Source organism: Salminus brasiliensis, chromosome 13, assembly GCF_030463535.1.
Source record: "Salminus brasiliensis chromosome 13, fSalBra1.hap2, whole genome shotgun sequence".
In the NCBI taxonomy this organism is placed as follows: domain Eukaryota; kingdom Metazoa; phylum Chordata; class Actinopteri; order Characiformes; family Bryconidae; genus Salminus; species Salminus brasiliensis.
In genome coordinates, this window is record NC_132890.1 from 18,621,298 (window position 1) to 18,635,559 (window position 14,262).

At 38.2% G+C, this 14,262-nt stretch overlaps 1 protein-coding gene across 3 annotated transcripts in view; it reads right to left on the bottom strand.

The window, feature by feature from the left end:
* Window positions 1-14,262, bottom strand: part of sema4ba (sema domain, immunoglobulin domain (Ig), transmembrane domain (TM) and short cytoplasmic domain, (semaphorin) 4Ba) — a 74,655-nt gene that overhangs the window by 39,514 nt on the left and 20,879 nt on the right. For all 3 annotated transcript variants that reach the window (XM_072694609.1, XM_072694611.1, XM_072694610.1), the window contains exon 2: window positions 647-1,090. In XM_072694609.1, the coding sequence (XP_072550710.1) occupies window positions 647-779 (133 nt within the window). In that variant the 5' untranslated portion in view covers window positions 780-1,090. The remainder of the gene's footprint in view (window positions 1-646; window positions 1,091-14,262) is intronic.

Genomic DNA, 14,262 nt, shown 5'->3' on the forward strand with positions numbered 1-14,262 from the left:
TGCTGCCAATGTTGCCAATAAGACAGAGAAAAGAGAGTATTTTAGAGTTACAGTTTATTTATTTTGGTAAATTATGTAATTATGGACCAAATAGTTTTTTTAAAGAGATGTTTTAAACTACTATTTCTTGACTTTTTTGTATTTTGCAAACTATATATGAAGCACATATGTAGGTATGAAACTATTTTCTTGCATTAATAAAGCTACTCACTGTATTTTGCATGATGTTCGCTTCTGTTGCAGAAATGTCACAGCCATGCCTTCATGCACTATATGTAGCTAGGAGCTCCCTGGGTTCAAAAACACCCAGAATTTGCTTACAGTGATTTTTTACAATATCACATGCTTTTATGCTTTTTTCATAATTTTCCTACACAAAACCTGGTCTTATATCAGTTATGAAGTTGCATTTCGATTTATCTGCATAGACGTATTAGTAAATAATGTGATTTTTGCCAAAGCTGACGAATATGCTTAACTTAACATTCAAGCCAAATTACATATTAGTCAGGCTCTAGCTGTCAAAAATCTTAGCATAGATATCAAAAGACCTTTGCCTCACTGCTTTAAAAAGCATGCACATCTCACACAAATTGCAGACATCTGTGGTCATTCAATGTGCTTATGTGTGTAGAGTTATGCTTACCATATGGAAAGCTTAGTCGTGGCGTAACATCATCCTCCACTCTTTGTGCTGATGTGGCCAGGAGGAAGAGGAGGACGAGGAGTAAAAAGGAACAGGCTGGGAAAAAGAGCCACGCCATGCTAGTTGTCCGCATGCTGCTTTTTAGAGATCTCACTACCTTCGGTAACTCTCAGGAGCTTATGGAATGCATGAAGAATGTCTCTTCTTATTTTCCAATCCCCAGTTTAAATCTCCCAGTAAAACCTCACACTTTTCTGAGCGACAGAGAAGTGTGTGTTGTGATGATGGATGCTGTGTTGCTGTGTTGGATGGATTTCTGACTCTTAAGATGATCTGAATTTCACAACAGCATCCTTCCACAAACTGATGAGTCTCCCTGGATGGACAGTCCACTTCAATCAGCCTCCATGTGTTCAGAGCACCGCACCAGTATTCTCAGAAGCTCTGCAATGAGGACACAAGGCAGAAGTCAGGTTAGTCATGCCCTGAAGGCACGAAGGGGCTATTTATCATCCCTTAGGCCTGCCCCTCGAATCAAGTGCTCTTGGGCAACACAAAGAAAATGATCAACCCACAACACAAGATTTGGCAATAAGCATGTGCACTCTTGCTGCACTTTGTTTGGCATATGCAATACGATGCATGCAGTATTAGTTTCGCAAGCATCTGCTGGCTTCTAAATGGTGTGAATACCCCATGTGCAGCAAAACCACCACCACATCTGAGGTTTTTGAAATATCTGATCTAGATATATCTGATCTAGAAACACATCTGTTATTCACATTCACATCCTTTAGATAGTTCAGTGCAGGAAGACATCCAAGATCAGATGTTTTTTCTCTGAAAGTGATAGACACATTTGGACACTGAGATCTGAGGTTCACAGGAGTAAAGCATTTGGAGTCAAGTATCTACTACCTATGTGTCCAACTAAATGCGATTCAACTGTAAACTACCCCCATGTTATTTTAAATTCATGAATGAGCACCAACAGATAAGAGCCGCTCATCAGTGCATTTTCACTTTCTAGCTAGTAAGGATAGGTTACATGCGAGTGATTAGGCCTGTTTTGTTTGTGTTTGAGTGCATGTGTGCACATTTCTGACAGGATTTGTGGCAGGTAGTAAAGCCTGTTTCCTGAAACTGCCAGTTCCTAGCAAGTTTACACCTGAGTTAATATGAAATGTATGCCATTGTTCTTTTGCAGATCCTCTTGCAGCAAATACCACTGCCCGTATCACACTGCCATCTCCTTGACTGCCTAAAATAGAATTCTCTTATTTATTCTATAATTCCATAACATATTCAAGGGGTTTGACCACAAAGTAAATTCAATGGATTGCAAATAGTTCAAAGAGTGTAGCACTGGATATGTGTTATGCAGTTACAGGTTGGAACCCAATCCTGTCCTCATCCCATAACATCAGCAGTGTAATGCTTAAGTACTTTGCATTACAGTTTTGAGTCTATGAGTCTAGCTTTAAAAGTGTAACCATAAGACTAATCTAATTCCGCCCATTTGAGGTTAGAGATTTAATCTTCATCATTCAAAGGCTAATGGGGTGATTGCTTTTACGAACTGCCAACAATGAACTACTAATAAATAGTGTGGTCTTTAAGTCACTGTGCTGACGAATAGTTCTATGGTCGCCTTATTGTATTGTGTTTAGCAATGTCTAAGCTTGGAGGTATCTTTTGAATTATTAGTCTATTCTAACTAGCTAAGGCTTTTCTTGGGTAAATAGCAAAGCACTTTGTAAGTCGCTCTGGATAAGAGTGTCTGCTAAATGCCATAAATGTAATGTAATGTAATGTGCTGTCAACACTGCAGTTGGGGCACATTCTTAAATATACTTCCACTTTCTGAAAACAAATTTGTAATATGATAAAATGATCAAATAATGCAAGAAGTTAGACATTTTTGATGATAAAGTGAACCTTACATTTCCATACACTTGATACTGCTAGTCTACCTGTATAGATACCTAATAAGTAATAAGTAAGCTTTAGCTAGATAGCACAAAGCCATAAAATCATATTTATTTTTTCTTTTGGACTGCTCATGTGGACTGAGTGTCAAACTGAACTTTGTCGGTTTAATACAGACACCTCCAAAACACAGAACATTCTATTAGAGAGTATGCGTCCAAATAATGTGTTAAACAGGTTACTTGGTCTCCTGAAGCAGTTCAACAATGAAATTGTTAATTTACAAATTGTTTTAACTGGTTTCTTCCTCCAGTTCTGAGGGAGTTTTTTCTTGCCACTGTCGCCTTTCTCTTACTCACTGGGGATCTTAGGTTTTCATGTCTTCTTAGGTTGTTGATTTCTTGTCTTTTTACTAATTACTGTTTGTGTAAAGCTGTTGTAAAAAGCATGATACAAATTAATTTGATTTTATTTGATTTGATTCAACAGGCAAAGCAAGAGAAAATAACAGGTTTACCTTCTCATTATACCTGAATGTTTAATGTGCTCAGTGTTCCTGTCTTTCCTGTCTGTTTCCTGTCTCTTGTTTTCTTTGCCACAGACACCCAGGCTTTGTTTACAAAAGCTGAATTAGAGATGACAGATATATTAACATCAGAGAAGCCCTGTAGGTCAAATTGTTACATGAGTTATTATATATTTATGACATCCAAGTTTCTGTGAAAGTGTGAAAGAGCTCAAAGAGTGCCTAGTGGGGGTAGTTTTACCATCAAAGAAAGTGAAAGAACAGGAAAGCACATCTCCATAATACAATCTAATAAAGAACATAATCTGTTCGGTTTAGCTTCTGTATCCATACATATATAGACATATTGGTGTGACATCCCTGTTGACCAATGCTGATACATTACCATTAATTTAGTGAACAGAAGAATACAGTAGGTTTGTGACAGAACTACTGGAGATGGGGAGGAGGGAGGAAATGTTATACTGTATTTTAACTTATTTAGGAGATCAGAGAAAATGTTAAGACAACTGGACAAATACATTTACCAAGACTTGGACCATCAAGATGGATGGTGGTGGAAAAGCAAAAGCTTTGTCCTTGATTTGTGTTTACACATTCTACTCCATTTCATTGAAGCTTTAGGTGTTTTAGGTTGGGTTAATTTGGTGACTGGTGGAACAGGACAAGCCTTGCTTTAAGGAATCTGTATGGTAACTGCTAGACTTCAGAGCGGATGATGCGAGCCCCTATCACAAGCAGTCTGGCGGCACTTGCATGTAATCCATCTGACATGGTCTGCTCATGGTCTCAGATCAAGTTAGAGCAGTCAGAGAGTCATAAATCAACTATGCTTTTGAAAGTCATCCTCTGAACTGCTCAAACAATCTGTTTCAGTCATATAGAAACTCCTGGGTCACAAAGAGAAACTCACTCTCCAATGCTCACGTCTGTGAACCTTGGAGTAATCAAAGCCCACATCATGTGCACTTACACAACTGGCAAGTCTCAACCACATTTAAACATCACCCACAGCAAATGAAAACGTAAATCAAATGTTCCCATGTATGGCTATATTGCCCCACAATCAAAAGAGATAGCATCTGGGTGTAGTTCCACTGTGTATGGAAAATGACAGCGCTAAATGTACCTTCTAGTCTGCTGTAAATATAGCAGCAGCCTTACTCCAGCAACAGGTGTCCCGACTCTTAGATTTGGCATCAAGGATAATATTGGGCACAGCGAAAAAAGGGAATAGGGGGCAGTAGTAGGCAGTAGTGGGCAGTGGTGGCTCAGCGGTTAGAGCTCCGGGATATCGATAACAGGGTTGTGGGTTCGATTCCCGGGCTCGGCAAGCTGCCACTGTTGGGCCCTTGAGCAAGGCCCTTTACCCTCTCTGCTCCCCGGGCGCTGGAGTTGGCTGCCCACCGCTCTGGGTGTGTGTGTGTGTACTCACTGCCCCTAACACATGTGTGTGTGTGAGTGTGTGTTCACTACCAGATGGGTTAAATGCGGAGGACACATTTCGCTGTACAGTCCACAGTGTACAGTGACAAATACGTGCACCTTTTTACATCTCTTTCCTCAAGTCTGACACATTTTTAATAACGGATAACTAACAGTTTCCCAGCAAGCACATCATCCAGGGGCCAAGCAACTGTAAATACAGATAGTGGGACACCTGTGTTTTAACACCTAAGGGTATGCCTAGGAGTATGCCTAGCATGAGTATAAAAGGACAGTTTTTCATAAAAAGTAGACTCCAGTAAAGTAGTTTCAGATGTTTGTGTGTGTGTGTGAGAGAGAGTGTGTGTGTGTGTGTGAGAGAGAGAGAGAGAGAGAAAGAGAGAGAGAGAATGTGTCATCCATCAGGACATAGAGGACTGTGAAAGACCCAATTGTATACGTGGGGTGGATAAATGACTTATTGTGGTTTAAAAGTTCTGGTGATAAAAAGTATCTGCCAGAAAAGTTAGCACTCACTAAGATACCTGCATACCTGCGCATTGGAATTTCAACAGCTGAATGTTACTCATCAGGGATCTTTGACCATTTTAGCAGCTCATCAGTGATTCCACTTAGCACTGCAATTCCGCTTTTTGTGCTTTGCTTTATGAAAACTAGGATTCAGTTCAACCTGGTGCCTTCTTCCGTCCTCTTCTTCTCTACTCTGCTTCCCAGGCCCAGCTTAGAGTAATTAATGGCCCACTCCTTTCTGGGCGATCCAGCTAGTCCTAATTATATTCATATGCTTCTTCAAAGACCTTAATTGCCTAATTAAAATATTATTAAATAGCCCAATCAAAATGGAAAGACTTCATGTACCAAGGCATGAAAAAACAGCTTTGCAACTAGAAAAAAATCCATATGACCATGATGGACATTCAATGTAAGAGAACATTTAAAGATGAGTTATTAAATAAAATATAATTATAATGAAATTTACTGATGGAAAGCTGTAAAATATTACCGTGAAACAACATAAGATATTCACCACTATCTCCCTAGCCCAAAATGGCTTAAACAGGAGGAGACCTTAGATGTGTAAACACTTTAAATAGACTTGGCTTTATTCCCTTTTTCTTTGTTAGAAAAAACAATTCTATAGTAGGCATGGAAGCCAGCGGATAGAAGGTAGAGTAGACTCATAGGATTACAAAAAAAACAAACTGATACCTCTGTTTCAGGATCGGAGTGGCTTTTTAGCACACATTTAGGCCTGTTTTAGGTAGTTAACAGATTTACAAAAAAACAGATTCCGTAATTTAAAGTAATACTAGTTCTAATAATGTGGCCAACAGCAAATAAAAAAATTTCTGATGGGCTTAATGCTTTTAATTATGTCTGTAGCATTCCTTGTACCAAGAGTAAAACTGCTAACCTAATTTTAGGACTGAACCCTGACACTATGAGTGTGTATGTGAGCACAAGCCTTAGAGGCAGAACACAGCAGGTATATTTTATTGACATTATTTATCAGAACATAAATCAGTTTTCCTTTCGTTTCACAGGAAACGTGATTGGAAGGTCCCATTTGAAATACATCTAGCTAGGTCTGTCAATTTTTTCAAAGAGCACAAAACTAAATGCGTCTTAGACCGTGGGAAATCTGCATTTGCCATGAATATGTGAATAACATCCAACATACAATCAGTTGTTTAACTCTACAAATTCTGTATAAAAACACAAGCTACAATATACTTGACTATGAATATATACAGTATGTTACAGGCATTGATTGTTTGATAAACAATATACAAACACCTACACAAACCTGTAGTAGTTCAGAAGATGTTTTAAATGTTTCTTTGAAGAGAATGGGTCTAACAGGTCTCCAAGCTACCAGAAGTGTTATTATATGCAATTCTCTTTACAGATTCCTGCATCTTAATCCACAGAACTGTATGTTTATTCTCTGAACAATGAGTGCCCTTCCTCCCCTGGGATAACAGGCATAAAACGATTATGCAGAAGTAATAAAATAATGCAAACTAATGTTCTGATTTGTTATTCACACTGCAGAGGACTTAATTACAGTTTGCACCTGTGTGTGTGATGTTTGGACAACAGAATATAAAGGAATGAGTGATTGTAAAATGCAATAAAGCATGTATCTTTACCACTTGTGGAGGCTAATTATATATAATCCTACAATTGTTGAAACTGCAACTTCTGTTTTGTTTCTTCCCCATTTAATTTTAATTAAAATGTTCCCTTTCTCTTTTTCTCCTCTTCTCTTTTCTAAAAATTCTGCTGAAGTCAGTGTCAAATGACTATGTGAAGTAGCTTCATAATAGTGTCAGATCTTGGGGGTCTGTGCTTAAGAAACCGAACTATCATTAGTTCCTCAGTGACACTTTAATTTGGTAGATTTTTCTGTGGGACTGAATTAAGTTTCACCACAGACAAACAAAATTTCATCTCTTGATCTGTTTTTTTTATATCTCTGTTCTTCTACATGAAACCCAACAGCCCCTGTGCCTTCTGGAAGTATATCTTCTTTCTCTCTTCTCTCTCTTTCTTCAGAATCGCCTCAGCTTTCCACATTAGATCTCTCCTTGTAACTAATAGCACTATGAAAAGGTCAATGCCTCCCCTCTTCAAGAGACCCCCAAGATTCACCTCCCATTACTACTGTTACATGCCATGTGAAGCAACTAAAACGGCATGAGCAATTACCATTTCATCTGGATTTTAAAAGCAGTACTAATTTTTGAGATAAGTGATTGTGGGGCACCACTTTCCTTCCTTTATCGATGGGCCCTTGGTACTGCTCTTTTTCCTTTATCCCAATGGGACGAACTTGGAGTCTAAGATAAGATAAGATAAGATAAGATAAGATAGTCCTTTATTAGTCCCGCAGTGGGGAAATTCACAGTGTACAGCAGAAAGGGATAGCAGGACACTCAGTTACAAAAATTTAGATAAATAATTCATTTACACTATATACACACAATATAGATAAGAATTAAAAAAGCAATAAACAATATTATTTACAGTAAAAGACTCTTAATTGCACATGGGGGTGGGATATTGCACATAGTATTCCCTGAACATGAACATGTGTGTGTAGTTAAGTGTGTGTGTATATATTATAATTATCCATCTAATTATACATCTGCTATTAAAGTTCTGACAGAGGAAGTACAGAGCCAGTAGTCAATTCCAGTCCATTGCCTTGCTGTGTGTAGAGAAGCCATAGAGAGGTGACTTATTACAATGGCTACCAGTGGGCCACTTTCTGCTCAACATCCTGAAGGAAACATGAAATTGACAAGGACAAACATATCTGGAAGGATGCCAGTGGGCAGAGTCATTCTAAAGAAGTACCATTCTTGACAGGCTATGAAACAAACAATTAAATTATTTTAAAACACCTGCTTTAAAACAAGTGGACAAATGGATCTTTTCTTTCACAATTCCAGTCATTGTCATCTAATAAAACAATGAAAAATTAAGTTATAACCAAAGTTATTATGAAAGTCTGATTTTGAGCAGGTTCGACTGGAAATTGCTCACACTCTCTGTTTCTCATACATCAATGATGGATTCTACTTATAGTAGAACCATAGCTTTTCAAAATAACAAGCCTTGCAACAGATCTACTCCAACAAACGTACATACTTAAAATGCACAAAAAGAAGGAAGTTGTGCTGTGAATTCCACAATCCCACAATTCCAAAGTTGGCTTATCTTATCTAAAGAATAAGTCATGGCTCTATATCAAACAATTAGACAGGTGTGACACAGGTGAAGCGAGCTGGGCTGAAAGTAGGTCAGCTTTGCCACTTTGCTCCCATTTCTAAATGTTTTTAATTGTTTACTGTAATCTCGATATCGTGGCTTGGATGTATTTGTAGTGCAGGGCAATATTGACCTGATAGACATAATGCTGATAAAGCTTTACAATCAAGGCAGCCCCATGCTGTCTCCGGTTCCTGTTATGCCTGAGCCACTGACATGATTAAAATGAACATGCTCTTAGTGGCAAGCACCTTATTCCATCTAGTATTTCCATGACCTTGTCCTCTCTAATACCAAAAACGATACATTGAAAAGCCTTCTCTTGTTTGTTTGGGGTCTTTTTTGTTCCAGGTTTTCACACAATCAGAAGTTATCTCATTGGGTTCTAATTTCATGAATAGATTTAGAATAGAATAGAAGTGCCAACATCTCATGAAATTAGTTTATGCCAGTGGTCTCTTTCTATATCATTAGTCATGGCCCACATTCCTCAATTTCATAAAAAAAAAGAACAAAGATTTGTGTGCAACTGTTGTTTATTCATGCTGGGTTTTTATAATAACCATCAACCGTTAGGGTAAATGTACCTAATAAATGCATATACCCATTAAGTACACTACCATTTTTAAGCTCAAATTATTTAAAGAAAAAACAGTGTATTATCTTACTTGATATTTTAAATGCTGTGTTTGTCTACGTATTTCCTGTAATTTTAAGCCATAAATGTATAATACGATATGGCTATCCACGTGTTCACATATGCCTGGTGGACATTTTGAAAGCTGCGTGAAAACTTTTTACCCAAAGACAAATCCTATAAACTGATTTTTTTTTACTTTTAATTTGGGTATCACAACTATTTGTAAACTTTAGAGACTGGTGTTTCAAAGTGTGCATAGTATGGCTTGGATCTTGGATGTGGAAAATAGTTCAGAGTTAAATATATAGCACAGCTGCTACAGTACATAGTTAGAATACCAGTCAAAGATTCTGTGCTACACCAATATATACAGAATGATAGTGTACTCTTCTTAGAAATGCTGTTGGGATGAAATGCACGCAAACTCTTTAGACAGGCCAAATACAAATGGTGTAAAGAGATTGCACTTTTGAATCCTCTACCTTCCTATTCGAATGTGCCAGCGGTAGTTTGCTCATTCTTAGGCCCAGGGAGAATGGAGTAACCCAGGCAATGGCATCTCAGCCATTCCTGTGATCCTGGTAGTCCCTTTCTTGTTGGATGCTTTAAGTAAAACTGTGCTGATATTCATATCCAAGACAACAGGCTGGGACCTCAGAGGGCTGTCAACCCCAAAATTAATCAGGCCAACATGGGTCATGTCAGTCAATGTGACAGCCAGCCAACCTCTTCTGCTAAAAAATACCCAATTCAAGTCTTGTGTAAGGAAGCAAATCAATTAGCTATTACTTTGCCAAAAAGCATAAGCTGTACAAAGATGTTTCACAAAATATCAGACCATCCGCTTTCCAAGATGTTTGAAAATGTGAAATGGTCATATTGATCCTCAAGGCAAGATGAATTTGAAGGCTGGCTGCGTGCCTATTTCATCAGCCAGGCTCAAAGCAGGGATTTGCAGCATATCATATGGCATTTCTCTGCAAGACTGGCTGCGTAGGACTGATCTCAATTCAGTAGTGTTGCTTCAGACAACAGCGATCAGCTTAAGTTGAAACCTAAGAATTACACGTCCATTGAGTCTTTTGTGGAACAATAAGTTCCATGCTGATACCCTTCCACTCTGAAGAATAAAAACCCTTAAAGAGAACATTAATTTACAAACTGGATTCCAAAAAAGTTGGGGCACTAAACAAATTGTGAATAAAAACTGAATGCAATGATGTGGAGATGGCAAATGTCAATATTTTATTCGTAATAGAACATAGATGACAGATCAAAAGTTTAATCTGAGTAAATGTAACATTTTAAAGGAGAAATATGTTGATTTAAAATTTCATGGCATCAACAAATCCCAAAAAAGATGGTAGCAATAAGTGGCTGGAAAAAGGAAATTGAGCATATAACGAACAGCTGGAAGACCAATTAACACTAATTAGGTCAATTGACAACATGATTGGGTATAAAAAGAGCTTCTCAGAGTGTCAGTGTCTCTCTGAAGCCAAGATGGTAAGAGGATCACCAATTCCACCATTGTTGCGCAGAAAGATAATACCAGAATGGTGTTACCCAGCGTAAAATAGCAAAGACTTTAAAGTTATCACCATCAACCGTGCTTAACATCATCAAAAGATTCAGAGAATCTGGAACAATCGCTGTGTGTAAGGGTCAAGGCCGTAAAACTCTACTGGATGCTCGTGATCTCCGGGCCCTTAAACGTCACTGCACCTCAAACAGGAATGCCACTGTCAAGGAAATAACAGAATGGGCTCAGGAATACTTCCAGAAATCATTGTCAGTGAACACAATCCACTGTGCCATCCGCCGTTGCCAGCTGAAACTCTACAGTGCAAAGAGGAAGCCATTTCTAAGCAAGCTCCACAAGCTCAGACGTTTGCACTGGGGCAGGGGTCTTTTAAAATGGAGTGTGGCAAAATGGAAGACTGTTCTGTGGTCAAATGAGTCACGATTTGAAGTTCTTTATGGAACACTGGGACGCCATGTCATCCGGACCAGAGAGGACAAGGATAACCCAAGTTGTTATCAACGCTCTGTTCAGAAGCCTGCATCACTGATGGTATGGGGTTGCATGAGTGCTTGTGGCATGGGCAGCTTGCATGTCTGGAAAGGCACCATTAATGCAGAGAACTATGTTCAGGTTCTAGAACAACATATGCTCCCATCTAGACGTCATCTCTTTCAGGGAAGACCCTGCTTTTTTCAACAAGATAATGCCAGACCACATTCTGCAGCAATCACAACATCATGGCTACGTAGGAGAAGGATCCGGGTACTGAAATGGCCAGCCTGCAGTCCAGATCTTTCACCTATAGAGAACATTTGCCGCATCATAAAGAGGAAGGTGCGACAAAGAAGGCCCAAGACGATTGAACAGTTAGAGGCCTGTATTAGACATGAATGGGAAAGCATTCCTATTTCTAAACTTGAGAAACTGGTCTCCTCTGTACCCAGACGTCTGTTGAGTGTGTAAGAAGAAGGGGGGATGCCACACAGTGGTAAAAGATAAGATAAGATAGTCCTTTATTAGTCCCGCAGTGGGGAAATTCTCAGGCCTTGTCCCAACTTTTTTGGGATTTGTTGACGCCATGAAATTTTGAATTAACAAATTTCTCCTTTAAAATGTAATTTAAAAATTTACTCAGATTAAACTTTTGATCTGTCATGTATGTTCTATTACGAATAAAATATCGACATTTGCCATCTCCACATCATTGCATTCAGTTTTTATTCACAATTTGTTTAGTGTCCCAACTTTTTTGGAATCCGGTTTGTACATCTTTAAATGGAGGAGAGATTTCCACGTTAACCCTACCAGCATTTTGAGCTCTGGCCTTGAGTTTTGTCCATCAGCTACAGTGGTGTTTAAGAGACACCAACCCACCCACCCATCTTAAATCGTGTTTAGAGAAATGAAATAAGGCAGCCCAGTCTTGTCTACACAGCACCCTTAGGCTCAGTCCATGCAGGTGGGGACTGATGGCATGGAAAGATGGGCCTGAAATGATGTGTTAAAGGCAAGCCAAACCGTTGCCAGCATGCCATTAAGTACCTGAAGCAGACTTGTCCTTGGCTTTGACCTGATTTCTCCAGAATCAACAATGAGATCTTTGCAGGTAACAGGACCTAACAAGTTTGAAGTGGGATTGTGCAGAATTAAAGATAAGTCAGGAAAACCGGCAAGACCACTTTTTTGGTTTGTGTCCAGTCAAAGACTTCTCCTCTTTTAGTGAACACAGAACACAAAAGCAAAGTGAAAATCTCACAGCAATCCATACACAAAAGTGCTGTGTTTTTCAGCTGCCAAATGCAGAACAGCGTAAACACACTTCGATATGGTGCGTGTTAGACTTGAACATGCAGCACAAGGGGGACTGCGGTGGTTGATACACAGAAGGAGATGTTTTTAAGTTTAAAATGGAATACTATGGAAATTCTCAGTGTACAAAATGATGGTTAATGGGATTCAGAAAATATACCTGTTAATTAGAAAAAAAGCTGCCTTGAGAGAAATTCACTGCCTATTTACACACACATACTATTTAACTGAATGAAGAATGTGTAATGTCTGTAGTACCTTTCAGAGTAAACTACCAGGCATGATAATGGCGAATTTGTCCCTGGCCAGGATGTAGAACCATCCCATAGAAAAACTGAAAACGAAGCCAGCTGCACTACAAGGAAGCTGACAGGAAGAAAACAGGGGCAGATGCCCTGAGCCTTCAGGTCTAAAAACATCACAAAAATGATACATTTCAATATATAATTCAGTCTGTACTTTTACCCTCCCTGTCCACCCATTGGATGCAAATATTTGTGGCAACTATCTGTATTACATTTAGCACAAGATTCTAGAAGTCTGCTGCGAATTTCAGACGTATTGTTCTAGTTGGTTTCATCTGTCCTTTTTGCTGTTTTATGTATCTTATTTTTTTATACTATACTTTTTTTTATACTTTATTCAAGCTAGGCTACTATATGCTGAAATGTTGGGGATATTAGGACAGAGAGAGATATAGATAGCTTCCTCTTCATGGGGACAGTGGTGATCGTTAGAGCCCCAGGGTATTGGTGGGTCATGCCCCCACCATATCCATATGCCAAAGATGTTTACAAATTTTGCGATTTAATAAATAAAAGATGTTGGCATGGTTAGTGAAACTGTCAATGAAAGAGTGGAAGGGGCCAATTGGGTCATAAGAGGAACACACTCAATTGTTAGAAATGAGGCTAGGATGTCATTATAAAAAGGGAGAACTGGAGAGATTTGTAATACTTTCTGAAAAAAAGAAGAAAAGAAAAAAATATGGTTCAGAAAGATGAGAGATATAAGAGTCTTACTACAAGACAAAGTCAGAAAACTGACATTAAGCTAAATGAAGAGATCCAAAGAAGTGTATGCTCTTGTAAATGAGCAATAAAACTGATAAAAACAGATTTTTTCGGATTAGTAAAAAATAATAAAAGGCAAATATGAGAGTTATTTTTGCTTTTTAGTTAGAAATTATTTTGTGTTACTGTTTCATTTTTATTAGTGACTTTTATTTTGACAGTCTGTTAGTTTGTAATAGTGACTCTTATTTTGGTAGCGGTTAAGTGACGTTACCTTCTTTCTTGTCTGCTCCATTATTCTGAAGTTGAATTAATTTCTCCTTGTATTAAATGTGTCGCCTTAAATGTGTGGCTGTGCTGGATGTGTTGCCTTATGGCTCTTAAAAAATAAAGTATTATTTATTAACTGGGAAATGTCTGAAAGGTGTTTATGAAAAGCATTTTAACATTAATTTGCAAACTGGGTTTCAGAATATAGTTTTGGAATAAAGGAAGCAAACTGAATTTAACATTTTTAAACTGTGCTGATGGATTTGCTTCAGCTTGTTGTAGACCTTTCCAGCATATTTAGTTATTATTATCATTATTATTATTATTCAGTTGTCTCACAATCTGCTACTTATTGATAAATACTTTTACTGTTCTATTGTTCTACATACAGTATCAACAAATATTATGCCTGTAGCTCTCATAAAGCAGATACAGTGGGGAAAAAACGTATTTAGTCAGTCACCAATTGTGCAAGTTCTCCCACTTAAAAAAATGAGAGAGGCCTGTAATTGACATCATAGGTAGACCTCAACTATGAGAGACAAAATGAGAAAAAAATTCACATTCAAAAAAAAAAAAAATCACATTGTCTGATTTTTAAAGAATTTATTTGCAAATGATGGTGGAAAATAAGTATTTGGTGACCTACAAACAAGCAAGATTTCTGGCTGTCACAGACCT